The 14,105-nt window shown below is 38.9% G+C and overlaps 1 protein-coding gene across 14 annotated transcripts in view; it reads left to right on the forward strand.

Annotated features, from left to right (window-relative positions):
• Nucleotides 1-14,105, forward strand: part of LOC3289835 (uncharacterized) — a 115,849-nt gene that overhangs the window by 26,598 nt on the left and 75,146 nt on the right. For 12 of the 14 annotated variants that reach the window (XR_009765495.1, XM_061651058.1, XM_061651055.1 and 9 more), the window contains exons 2-3: nucleotides 10,863-12,618; nucleotides 12,756-13,017. Coding sequence is in view for 13 of the 14 variants with exons in the window: in XM_061651058.1 (XP_061507042.1) it covers nucleotides 10,863-12,618; nucleotides 12,756-13,017 (2,018 nt within the window). In the remaining variant the exon portion in view is untranslated. Of the gene's footprint in view, nucleotides 1-10,862; nucleotides 12,633-12,755; nucleotides 13,018-14,105 lie in introns of those variants that run through there. The other 2 variants (XM_061651059.1, XM_061651060.1) reach the window with 2 other exon arrangements.

The following is a 14,105-nucleotide window of genomic DNA, read 5'->3' on the forward strand; positions in this document are numbered from 1 at the left end:
TGTGGTCAGCGGACCATTTGTGGTCCGTGGCGTTAACAGACGTGGTCCGCGAAATGATTGATTTTGTTATAGAAAAGCTTATTACAATATGTATCGCGCATCTACACATTTTTCTGCACAGTCAATAGTACATGTTCAACAGGCATCTCTAGAATAAGATCTTCTAGAATAACACATTTTTGATCAAAACTTTGATAAAAAACATCAAACCTACAAAATATTTGTCCTTAATGGATGTTCCGCGCCAAATGTATTTTCAAAGCCAAATGGTCTGCGATCCTAAAAAGGTTGGTAAAAAAGGTAAAAAAATAATAATTGAATGTCAATGGATTACGAGAGCATGTAAACGAACTCGCAGAACATTTATCAGGACATAGTTCTAAAAAGTTACAATTACATCATGTACGGAAAGCACTAAGAAAATTCTGAAGAAACATACAGTCAGTCATATTGGTCATATTGACAGGAAGAAAAATCTTTATATCAATAGCTGTGGCATACAAGAGGTGTACTTCAGGGGGCTGAGCACGCTACCTTGAGGTACTGCAGACGAGCAAACAAAACCATTAGATAAACAAGATTCTAATTTGACATGATAATAGCGAACCTGACGATTTGACCTGATAACAGCGTAACGTCCTATCTTGACAGTCCGAACGAATCTGACCTGCCACGGTCGGAGTTGGTTTTATTTATACTCAAAAGATGTAATGGATTTCGTACATTTGGTTTTGGAATGTGTTTTTGTCTCCATTAAAGTTTATTGATATGAGATACAATTTGAGCATTGTATCGCAGTGAGGTGTCTGTCATTATGTGCCTATGCTGCGATTTAAGTGTTTTTACGATGGTTTTAGAAAGTTTAAACTGTTCCAGCCAAAGAACGGGTGCGTTCGACGATCTTTGCATACACTGCGTATCTTTAGCGATAAGTTGCTATACGTTCTCTGTTTGCCTACGTTGCTGCAGTAGCACTTGAATTGGTTATGCTGCACGTTTCAGTTGTTTTCGATAAGTATGTATCAATTTTATTTTCTATGAACGGTATGGTCTAGGTATGTTACTATGGTGTAGATTGATTTGCTGATGTGTTACAAAGAATGTGTTGCAATAGTGTGATTTGGCTTTCCGAAGTGTGCTACAATGTGTCTATAGTTGATAGTGTGGTTTATAATAAGTTCTGTATTTTAGATATGCTACTCTGCCTTGAAATGAGTATATACTGCCTCTACTTGGCTGTCACTATAAAGATGGTCCAATGTGGAAGAGACAATCTGCACTAAATTGGTCGTGGTTGATCGCCCGGGCATGAAACCGTGCTGAATGATGCTAACCCAAGTGATGCGACGATCGCTTAGCCAAGCTAATTTTTAAAATATTTACAAGATTTTTAAAAGAAAAGGCGCGAGTAGAACTTTTTAATAGTAATAAATGCTTTTATTTTTCTGCACTATTTTAAAAACGTTTCCTTTTTGCACCGTTTTTTCTTTGCTACTGCCCGTGTTTCCGTTCAAGGGCGCTTCTTATGCCTTTGACCTCAGTCGACCCTTTCTTTAACCGATTTTAACCTAATTTCTGATTTGTCCCTTTTCGGGGATATCTGGTTGTACTCTTCTGTCGTTTTCGTCAGTTGTCCCTTTCTCCTGCATAGATAGCGCCATCTGTTGTTTGATAGCAGAGTTTCGCCCGATCTTGAACTGATCTCAAAACGTCACTTGATATATCATAACATATCGACTGTCAGCTGTGGCCTCGTGGTGTTTATGTCAACACGAAGACTTTGCATAGAATTTTAAGCCCCCCCCCCCCCCCCCCACCGATTCGAGTACCTTACTGCACGCGCTTTAAAGTGAAAATCCTCGATAGTTGTTAATAAAAGACCTATTACCCTTTTTTTATAAAGGAAGTAGCCATGCCCTTTTCCATATTAGGGAAAACACCGGTGCTTAAGGATTGATTAAATGATAGGGTTAATGGTGCACTTATCGAGGATTTGCAATTCATCAGCACTGAAGCGAGAATACTGTCGGAGCCCGGACTACTACTAAGATTTTACTAAGATTTTATGTTAAATATAGCAAATTTAAATAGCTCAATCGTTACTGAGATAGAGTTTAAACTCATAGAATTATCTGGAACGTAGGCTAGTGCCTCTTGAAGTACGGTAATGAGCAGTAGAACAAAAACAGATGAAAAGTGTTGGGCAAAGAGCTTGCATATGTCAGGAGTAAAATCAGCTGAAAGCTTTCAAGTATCATATGATTTGGAAGTCAGTGACTGTACAAACGATCATTAACATAACGCCAGAAGGAACGGCGATTAGAGTGGAAACAGAGTTGCAACCGCCTGACTAAAGACATTATCTAAAACGGTTATACTCACGATAAGCCGTGGCATCGTATTCATACGATCTTTTGTAGATTTAGGCCTTATTAGGCCTAATGCTTAGGCCTTGTAGATTTAGGACTAGATTTAAGGCCTTATTAGACGGAGGAAAATACTGTCATTTCTCGATGTGCATTTATCTGTCAAACTAAGACTTAGGCTCAAAAATACCTCTAGTACGTGTAATAAGGCAAAATAATTTTTCTGTCACCTTCACATTAATTATTAAATTTATTGTTTTTTGGCTTTATTTAAAGAATCATTCTTAGTTTCCCATTTTTGTTGTTTTTATTCATCATTATCAAGAAATTCAATAGGCTCTACCGACATTGAAAGTAGAAATCTACTCTCGAGCAAATCGGAATTGAGCATGCCGAATTCCGATTTTCCGACTGGCATCTCAAACTCTATTTGAAGGATAGATTCCAAATTCGAATGACAGTATTTTTCTCCGTCTAATAAGGCCTTTACGGACGTCTTGTATTCCTATATCTACGGACATCCGTCAATTTGACGGGCGGATAAAAATACGTATTTAGCTTGGTTAAAATCATGAAACCCCTATTTTATTAAAATAATAAATCGTTTAACATGTGTTGGTTTCCTTAAAAAATGATATTTTATTGTAATAGGTAGTCGAATTGTTTCACCGAACACATGAACTGAACAGGAGCTGAAGGCGGAAGTTGGGCATTATATTCATAATCAGTTCGAATAATTTGACACTATGGTCGTGTCAGAGGTCAAATTTGCCGGATTTTACAATCTCAAAATCTATGAGAGTTGTGAAAATAATTCTTATGCTAAAAACTCATAGTATGTTATGATAAGTTTACGAAAAGTAAAATTCAAGACAAAAAAAAACGTATTTTTAGTATTTAACTTCATAGTTCAAATTCCATAAAATTGACGGGTTCCGTAAACCTAGTGTTAAGCACTATTCGACTCGAGCAATATTTGCACAGATAACGATTTTTATCTTTTTTCAACGCTTGCAAAGTTCTGTCTGGCCATGGTGGAGTAGGAAAATGGCGGAGGATGGGAGAGCACGAGTTAAGAGTATGCAAAACAATAGAGTTAAAGTACGAAACTGCGAAATAAATGATATACAAGGGATTACATTTTAAACACTTTTACGCAGTAATATGGGTTGAATGGGAATTGAACTTTATGGTACCAAAAGTGGGCTTCACGGCCCACTTTTTGGATAGACTCATTCAAAATACAATAAAGTCTCGATTCAATGATTTTTTAAATAATCGGCCGTATCGGGCGGAACGAACGCCCCTGAAAGAACGCCGCGGGGTGGAACTCATCTTGTAGAATAGTTTAATCACAGTATTCAGGCATGTCGGTATAAACACAACTGAATGGCGTTTAGGTTGTCAATTACAACCAAGATGTACAGTTTACATACATACCTTGATTTTCACGCGCGCTGTTTACCACTTGTGTTTAACAACAAAAATAGTGTTGGTTTGTGTTTATGTAATTAAAGCAATGAATTTCATACGTTTTCCGGAGATTTCAAGCCGAAAAAAAGATAAATTTAAGGCTGGTTCGAAAGCATTTGCGCAACAACATAGATCCGTTCAATTTAACCGATGAGGTGTAAGTAAAATACAAAAAAAAAAACAATACGAACCCTAGCTTACATTCAATTGTTTCGTTTTAGCTTTGTTCACAATTTCCGGGTGACCAAGGAAATTTTTACCTACTTGCACAGTAATGTTGGACCTTCGCTAGAGCCGAAAAGCGCGAGCGGTATAAGTGCGAAACAAAAATTAGCCGCATGTCTCAGATTTTTTGCAGAGGGACGATACCAACACGGGACCGGCAAGGATTTTCATTGCGCAATAGCACAGGCTTCGTTTTCAGAAACACTGCGTGATGCTTTGCCTCCACTTGAATCCCTTCTCGGTGATTGGATTTCATTGGCGATGAATGAAGACGAAAGAAATGATTCCAAGGAATATTTCCAACGTAAAACAGGCATTGCCAACATTACCATGTGCGTCGATGGTACACACATAAAAATTAAAAAAAAACCACACTACTGACCTTTATTGTACATCAATCGAAAACGATTTTATAGCCTCAACGTTATGTTGGTTTGTACTTATAGAATATTTTTTAATTTTATTTCTTTTTCGAATGCTTATGCTCCAGCAATTGCAATTCAGCTATTGTTCTTTTGCGTCGTGTTGTACGTTGATTTGTGTTATTTTGCCCTGACTGAGATGATCTCTGTGGTGTTCTTTCACTGTCATTCGTTTGGTTTAGATGCTGTAGAGATGGTGATGATGGTAACTCCATAAACTGTGGAGTTGGTGCTGCAGGAGATGGTGACGCAGGCAATGGTGATGAGAGTGAAATTGGTTGGATTGCTGATTGTGATAGCCTTTCTGCCAACGGTGTTTCCCGAACAGAGATAGGTGCTGAACCTGATGAATAAGATGGTGCCCCTAACTCTTTAGTGTTTAGCCCAACAACGCTATCTTTTAACTGCAAGATGTCAATAACGTGACTTTCAAGTGCAGAAAAACTATATATCGTGCATGGTCCTCCTCCAGTTGCTCTATACTCGCGGTTATTGTGCGATAGTTTTTTCTTCATCCCCGATCTAAAATCTGCCCATACCTGTATCGTGAACGATTAAAATGCATATAAATACATAATTAACATGCACAATAGTTCCAAAATGTTGAAGACTTGTTGACTACTTTCCTTTTTCCACCCAGAACCGTCTTTAGTCGGGGGTCCTAAGAGATTCAGATCTTTAGCAATGTCATTCCAAAAAGTTGAGGTTTCTTTTTGCTTATCATGTATGATAGCTTCGTTCCTTTCTATCAGCTCCACCATATTTTCAAACTGTGCCTTTGTTGTAGTTTTTCGTTTTTCCTAAAATTAAAATGTACGTCATCATTAAATAGGTCATGGTTATCTTATTTTTAACGTAATAAATGTTGGTATAATTTATTTGAATATAGTTTTACACAAATTAGGTTTTGTTTTTGATATGATTCATTCCTTGATTTGATGACAAATCTGATTAATACAAATACCTATTCCGTTAACACGTTGAGTGCGATAATATGCGCGGTGGCACTTATTCGTTCACTGGTTGGCCCTGCATTAAACTTATGTTAAGAAAGATCCATCTAGGCCACATACTCGCTCCCCCTCCCCCTCTCACTTATCACCCAAGAATAACTTGAAATCTCCTGCCCTTGTACATTGAAACCGACAGGACATTAGATGATTAAAAAAATACTTTATGGAGTCATTGCCCACAATTATTGATAACAAATCTGGATGTAAACCATGTCGGCAGCATTTGCATTTGCCGTGACATGATTGAACTTGCAAGGAAAGCTAGTTTTCTGTTGTTGTTTCCGGCGAATGAATGACTAATGGAACAGAACTGTTAGCACAGTGTAGGTCTCAACGTTTTGATTTTGACTGGTTTTGAAGAGTATTGCCATAAATTTACTGTAAAACTTATATACGAAAACAGCCATTTTTCCATAAGATACACCCTCCAATGCACTCGATGCTTCCTTCACTTTTGACGCCTGAACTTCAAGTAAGACTGCAGTCAAACGCACGAACACATACCCACACACACACATACTCACCTTTAATTTGTTACAAACTTACAATGATGAAATGTCACCGGATTTTGGCGCGCAGATAATCGGGTTAGTTTATTTAAGCAAATTCACAATTTTTACATTTTACATAACCCCCTTCCTGCCCCTTCCCCTGTGTCCCGCGATGGGTCTAAAGGGAGGGGATGTTCTAGCTCTTAGGAGCGCATCCTTTCGGATGCGTAGTCTTACTGATAAACGTGCACTCTCTCCGCCCTTGTGTGGGGCAATTTCGCACCAATTGCTACGAGTTGGCCTTCCTCCGCGGAAGCACGCGTATATAATTATATTGGCTAGCGGGAGGCTACGTCTGCCTTTACCGTCGCGCCTCCTCTGCCGCGGTCAAACCGGCCGCGGCATTGCCGGTTGTACGAAAAGGCCAGCTCAGGATGAAAAGACTCCCCACTGTCTACATCTCCTCCTTGAACCCATCGTCTCTCTTCCTGTTGATGCTGGCGGTGTCGCTGCCGCAGTCTCGCCATCCGTGCGCGGATACTCGCCCGTCTCTCCGACGTTCGTAATGATGATGAAGGCGTAGATGGCCGTTCGCCTCGCTGCTCCTCCCTTTGGCGCACCGTCTGAGTCCTTCTCGCTACATTCCGAAGATCATTTCGGGCCCGTCAGACTACGTCGGAGTCAAGCCGGTTGGCTATTCCAACATGACCTGTGCTTACTACTGCATTTTGGTGCTGGTTATTTTAAACTGACATTCTTACTTTAGTTTGATGTTTGTTCGCAACGATCGTACCAAAAACAACCTTCTTTTTGTTTTTTGCATAACAGCCGTTGTCGGTGCAGGCCTGTCTGTAGCGGAATTTGGGGCAAGTGTGCCATACGGGGCAAGAGTGCCACCAAGCATTTTTCCTTAAAAACTTTAGTTTAATGATCAATTCTGTATACAGTTGGTTGCTTTCCAATGACTAGGTATACTGAGCCAAATTTCATATAGACCAATCGATATTTCCCATTGTTTTGAACTGATTTATGTTGATTTTCAAAATTGAGCAGAATATTATAATTTTTTAATCCAACCAAATAAGCTCTGAAAAATCATGCGAACAATCCACCGAGGAAATATTTACACCACCGTATAGCTGAGAAAACGTGAAATTTTTTGTGGGGTTAGTTGAAAAAAACTTTCTTTTTGTCACTGCAAAATTCAATTTCAAAAAAGTTACAACTTTTGGGGCAAAAGAGCCATCTCTATTTGGGGCAAGTGTGCCACCATCTTTCATAGGCGCGAGCTGTCAAAAATGTTAACATTGTTGTAGTGTTCACCGGTATGGTGCGCTTTTACGAGCGGATTCTGCTCCGGAAAAACAGACCAGCAACAACCCATATTGCGATACAGTTTTTGATGAAAAGGGGTTAGTGGTGACTCAAGACATGTAGGAATACATACACTAGTGGTACAAACGTAATAATTTCAAATTATCTAAGAAATACGGTTATTTTAACCAGGTGGCCGTCTTGCCCCATACGAGTGGCACTCTTGCCCCATAGCCCAAAAAAACAACGTCTTTTTGGACCCTTTTTAAAACGCTTCAAAAACTGTTTTGTTTGCAATTTTTTCAAGCGAAATTCATTTATAAGTGAGGAAATAGATGTAAAATGGTTATGCGATTTAAATCGGCTTTTGAAAAACACGTTTTAGTGAGTTATAACTTGAAATGCTTAAGGTGGCACACTTGCCACAAATTCCGCTACCACTAGTGGGCTTTGCTTAGAGTTACTTATTGATTACCATAGCAGGATATGTCAGTCCTACGGTTGGAATCACGATCCATTTAGGATCGTTAAAAGTCACACAAAGAAATGAGGCTTCGGGTGATCTTATGTAAGACTCACTGGCTCTGTTACCGAGAGTTAAAACGTAGTTCAATTCTTATCCGGACCACCCCCTCTTGCAAGTACGGACGACGCAGTTACGTGGTACAAAATAGTCTCGTCAGCCTGTTAAAGCCAGCTGGACTGAAAAACCTTTTATGCCAGCGTTATGCTAGGAAAAAGAAGGACAAAAATAAATTAAACAGAAGAAGCAAAACTTAAAATTTTTTGATTACATTTTTTTATGTTTAATTTAGACTATTATTTTTACAATTTAAAAACTATTAAATTTCTGAAACACCTCAACACTGATTTTAAAGCGCTATTTCGGTGATAAAACCATTCAAATTCAATCAAAAGAAAAAATCCGTGACAAATCCGCTGCTCAAAAGGTCGCGGATTTCTATCCATATAAACGGGAACGAACGACGCCGTGTATAACAGTGGTTTTACTCTCATTTCATGTTGTAACCGCTCTTTTAAATTTGAGTGACTCGTGAGATACAATGAGAGCAAAATGAGCGCCCCGCGGCGTTCTTTCAGGGGCGTTCGTTCCGCCCGATACGGCCGAATAACTTCAAACACGTCTTTAACCAGCTAAATTTTGTGGGTCGATGCTTATAGAGTCAATGTAAAAATGATACATTTTTTAAATCATAAAATTTAAAACAGTTTCAAGATATTTATCTGATGTCTACAACATCTTTTAGAGGTAAAATTACATTTATCTTAGTTGAGTTAAAATCTGTTTTCCTTGTATTCGATAACCGCACGTAAACGCTTTTCAAAGTCATTGCAAGCCGCAAGCACAACTTCGTCGCAGCTTTATGGTTTGAAGCTGAACCCTGTTTGAAGCAAAAACCGTTTTTCCAGTATTTTAGCGCAAGGCTTTGAATGGCTCTTGATAATGAAAAACAATGGCAATTCCGCTTTGGTCGATATAGCTCCCCAAATCAACTCAGGTGATGAATTTTGATATTGTTTGACTCAAGGTGTTATAAATGACAAGGTGAAGTTGTTCAGAGCAAAATGACATTTCTCGACTTGACATTTCTCTTCCGTGGGCTCCGGTATAAAAATCGAGGAGGGCTGGTGCGGGGTAATGAAATTTGTATGCAGAGAATGACAGATGTCCCCCACAATGTCGCCCAGCAAAAGCGATAAAAATCAACCTTCTAAATACATTATCCTTGGTTTGACTGCTTGTATAACAGGTTGGCTGATAAGTCCCCGGTCTGACACATAGATGGCGCCGCTAGTATTTAATGCATATTATTTTTATATACAGTGGAACGTCGATTATCCGGGCAGCTCAGGACCGGGCGTTTGCCGGTTAATCGATTTGCACGGATAATGGTCCAAGAAATGTCAAATTCATATAAAAATTAAATAATCCACTAGTTTTATGATAAATTCATCTTGAATCCATCGAAAAATCGTTAGTAGAATATTATTTTAATCAATAACTATAGGTTTAACAACTGTTCATGAACAAAAATAAATTTCGAATACACCACTAGACACTACAGAGCTGCACAAAAAACTGGTTGCCCACTTGACTATCGCTGCAAATGTTCGCCGTACGTTTGAACAGCTGTCACATTTATGCGCACGGTTAAGCCGCCCGCCGGTTAATCCGCCCCCGGATAATCGACGTTCTACTGTAGTACCAACCTTCAAATGATTCGTGTCAAAATTTGACGTCTGTATGTCAATTAGTTTGTGAGACAGAGCGTCTTTTGTCAAGCAACTTTTGTTATTTTGTTGTTCCACCAAGACAACGCACCGTGCCACAAGTCATTGAGGACGATGGCAAAAATTCATTAATTGGGCTTCGAAATGCTTCTCCACCCACCGTATTCTCCAGATCTGGCCCCCAGCGACTTTTTCTTGTTCTCAGACCTCAAAAGGATGCTCGCAGGGAAAAAAATTGGCTGCAATGAAGAGGTGGTCGCCGAAACTGAGGCCTATTTTGAGGCAAAACCGAAGGAGTACTACCAAAATGGTATCAAAAAATTGGAAGGTCGTTATAATCGTTGTATCGCTATCGAAGGAAACTATGTTGAATAATAAAAACGAATTTTGAACAAAAAATGTGTTTTTCTTTGTTAGACTGGGGACTTATCAGCCAACCTGTTATCATGAAGCCGTTAAATGTTGGTATGTAAATTCGATCATTTTGCTTGTTCAAACCTACCACCATAATGATCAAGTTTTCAACAAAAAAAAAAAGGTTGTGACCTTCATGCGCTTTAAGCAGCAACTGAGATCTGACTACCGCACTACTATTAAAATAAGTTTTAATAATAGGATATCTATAATCTTTTACCTTGCTTGGATGACATTATTACATAAAAACAACAATATCACCAATCGTATTGCTTGATATTATTATTCAATTGTTTGGTTTGAAATATTTTGTAGTGTAATAATTTGAGTGCTAAATTTTCTGGCCCGCGGCTCTTGACCATTTACACAATTTGACCCTTTACCTCAAAAGTTTGCCGACCGCTGGTTTAAATAATTATAATTGAAAATTATAATTTACGATCTATTTAATCAGATACATTCTCCGCAATAATTACTTTCATTACTTTTTACTTTTTATAGTTTTTAAACCCATTAATTTTATAGTTTTTATGTCAGTATATAACCACGGACCATGTACAGTTGTTGGCCGGGCCATGTCACATCGACGTGCTCTATCGTCAGCAGGCCAACAAGAGAAATAGAGACATAACCACGATTTAATCCTGAATTCTTTATAATATTTGATATTTCATGAACTTGATTTGATGTGAATTTTGATGTACGTTGTAATTCATCAGTTAATGATGATCCCTTTTTTTATGACAAGTTATTTGAAGTCGTAACGCTTTGCTATCCCCTTCTAGGCAATGATTTTAATGGTTGATTCTTAATTTAGAATGATAGTTTAGATGGTGGGCAGTGATGTTTACAATAATCTAATTTAAATCCTCTTGTATATTTGGTTTTTAGATCAAAATGTTGAAGTGGACGATTAAAAAACGATCTGAAACAGTCAGGAAGAACGTGCATCCACAAAACAAATTATTATTACAACAGCGACACAATGCACGACGTTCTTTGGGAGCGTTGAGCGAGTGTGTAACAGCAGTTACTACTAATAGTAACACAATCGGTGGATCGAGAAATAAAAAGGCCCGTCGATCATTCGGAGGTGTAATCCACGTGGCATGTACGAATTATGACAAAGAAAACCAATGCATCACTTCGACTCCTCACCCTAACATTGGACGTGCTGCTTCAGGATCACCATATTCGATGGCATTACGAGATGTAAGCAATATTACTCCGAGTACAACACCTTGTCGCCAATCAAACACAACACCCCTGGGCCGTAAACGAGCGTTACCAGTTTCTCCAGTCTCCGCATCATTTAATCAAAAAGAGCAAATCGAGAATATTCGTGAAACGTATGCTACGACGTTGCCATCTTTTGATATTGAATATTCTCCTTGTGGGGTGAAAAATATTCCTTTCTTAGCGCTTCGTGGGCTGGCTTCGACTGAATTCGACAAACCCGGTCGTTACTTTTCTGCGGACGAAAAGGCGCCCACACCGAAAAAAATCAAAGCTTTCGTGAAACCAATGCTCGTCGATAACTTTTCCACAGAGTTTGTAGAGGACAATCTGAATCCATGTGTGACACCTTTGTCATCAAAAATGTCTGAAATACGTTGCAGTAAAACGAATTACAACCGAACCTTTTCAACCGTTAACAAAACGGCTAATGTTTTTCTACTGCCATCCGCACCACTCATCGCACCATCATCATCGGACATAGATAATATTGAAAATACTGAGCTATCACTAAACTCTTCAGAAATGGGAGACTTAACTCTCGATAAGATGATTGATGCTATACTCGAAAGCGCAAAAAAGGAAAATCATTGGACAACACAACGACCGAATCGATCACTGAGTGTCAAATCAAAACTATCAAAACTATCATCTCCGACCTATACACCTGCAGATGATCCAGCTGCTGATCTGTATCTCGAGCAAAGCCTTCCTCTCCAGATGCTTCGACACGACAGAGAAACGACAATGATTAACGAAGAAACCAGTAAGCTGAACGAGCGAGAGGTAAAAACTCCAGATATTAAACACGAAAAGTTATGCAGCACTGTTATAAACATATCGAAAGCTGATTATACACGTCAATCTATTACTAAACACATTAGGGCTAGCCCGCTCGAGACTGCGTGTCATTTACGTCGTCAAAAGGCGGTTCGAAGGAAGCATAAGCTTGAAGCTGCTAACAACGATGCAATACTGTATGCAAATACGGACGAGTATAGGCTAGATAACAATCAAATCACAAGTCCTGAAACACCTTACATCCCCTGCAGTCAGTCGAAATTTATTCAAATAAATGAAATGCAAACTCCGAACCGCAATGATTACCAAGGACAGGAACAAGAAAATCCCCCGACTCAATTTAAATTGTCAGATAACGCAACACCAGACATCCGCCCTATCGATCTGCAGGGGACCTCTACTCCAACAGGAGGGTCGATAGAAATCAGCCGAAAATGTCTAGATTTTTCCCCAACTCTCGGCGACAACTCTATAGATAAAAGGCGTTCGGTAGCATCCACGACAAGTTCCCGTTATTCTAGAGCGAGTACTCTCACAGGTGCATGTTCCGTTCGAGGAACTTTGGAACTAAGTATTTATCTGGAGCCAGATCGACGACTACATGTACACGGTGAGTGGTGTATGGTATGGCATCGTTGGCGCCGTTTTAGTTTTCTGTATTTTCTATGAATTTCACTGGTATTGATGTACCTTACTAACATAAATATATGTTAATCATATTAATCCATTTATTCTCTTCTTAATCAGTTATTCGGTGTAAAGATCTGCAACGCAATTGTTTCCCTGGTAGTACAGCTACTAACAACGTTATCAATGCGTACGTGAAGGTGGCACTAATTCATATAGGAGACACTAATCAAACAACAGAAAAAGAACTAGGGTTTCAGCGAACAACTGTACATCGGAACTCAAACAATCCATACTATGATCAGCGTTTTATCTTCGAAATCTATCCCAATGATGAACGACGAATTCAACTAGCCGTGTGGCATCGTGATCGTGAAATCAAGTAAGTTGAACAAAAAAGCAGAAAATTTTGGAAACATATTTGCACAGTAAACTTGTTCAACCAGATGTCCGTTAACAAATGTGTAAAAAACACCTGGTAGACTGCGTGTGCTCTCTCTCTCTTACTCTCTCTTTCTCTCTCTCTCGTTCTCTCTCTTTCTCTCTCTCTCTGTCTCTCTTGCTTACTCTCTATCTCTGCCTTTCTCTCTGTATCTCTCTATCTCTCTATTTCTCTCTCTATTTCTTTCCCTCTATCTCTCTCTTTATCTCTATCCTTCCATTAATCTCTCCATGATTCTCTCTCTATCTCTCTCTTACTAATTCGTAGAGCTGTGTGCTTTGCGCATGTTCGGGTCCTTGATATTAGTTTTCGGACAAATAATCTCGTGTAGCTGTTGCTTATGCGACAGACCGTACAATTAGTTCCAACTCAGCTTTCGGATACATTTCATAGTAGCTGTGTTCTCTACACAATACTATAAGGATAAAGGTTTGCTTTATGTCAAATTTGTATAGTTCTAAAACATGACAAAATTCATCCGGAAATGCTTATATGTTCAAGATAATTACAATTTTTGACAAGCGGATGAGAAAATTTACCCAAAGAAGCTCTTCAAGTGAAAATGCAGCAAAGGAATGTCGTTAAATGTAGTTGTTTCTTTTTTAATATGTTGTGCATTTAACCTTATGTGTGTAAATAGTGCGCGCGCGTTTGTGTATGTGTGTGAGTTTTTTTTGTTTTACAAGGAGGATGAATCTTCTTAGACTCCGCACGATCGCATGTGAGTTGACGGGGATTCTTATCTAGTAAACTTCCTCGTTGAGACATCTACATTTCCTCGTGGATTTACCGTTCGGTATGCTTCTTAGAGAAAGGGTAGGTCCATGTGTGGGCTCTACACCGCACCACACCCGTGGCACAGAAAAACAGTCATGGACTAACAACGTATACTTCTCAACACACTAAAAAACATACGCTAGTGTGAATCGTTTTATATTGTATATCATACACTCGTTTATATTGTGTATCATACACTCTCACCTATTAGTCTATTAATTTTTCCGAGTTTTTTTGTGTTTTTGAGCTTT

The sequence above is a fragment of the Anopheles gambiae genome, chromosome 2 (assembly GCF_943734735.2).
Source record: "Anopheles gambiae chromosome 2, idAnoGambNW_F1_1, whole genome shotgun sequence".
Classification (NCBI taxonomy): domain Eukaryota; kingdom Metazoa; phylum Arthropoda; class Insecta; order Diptera; family Culicidae; genus Anopheles; species Anopheles gambiae.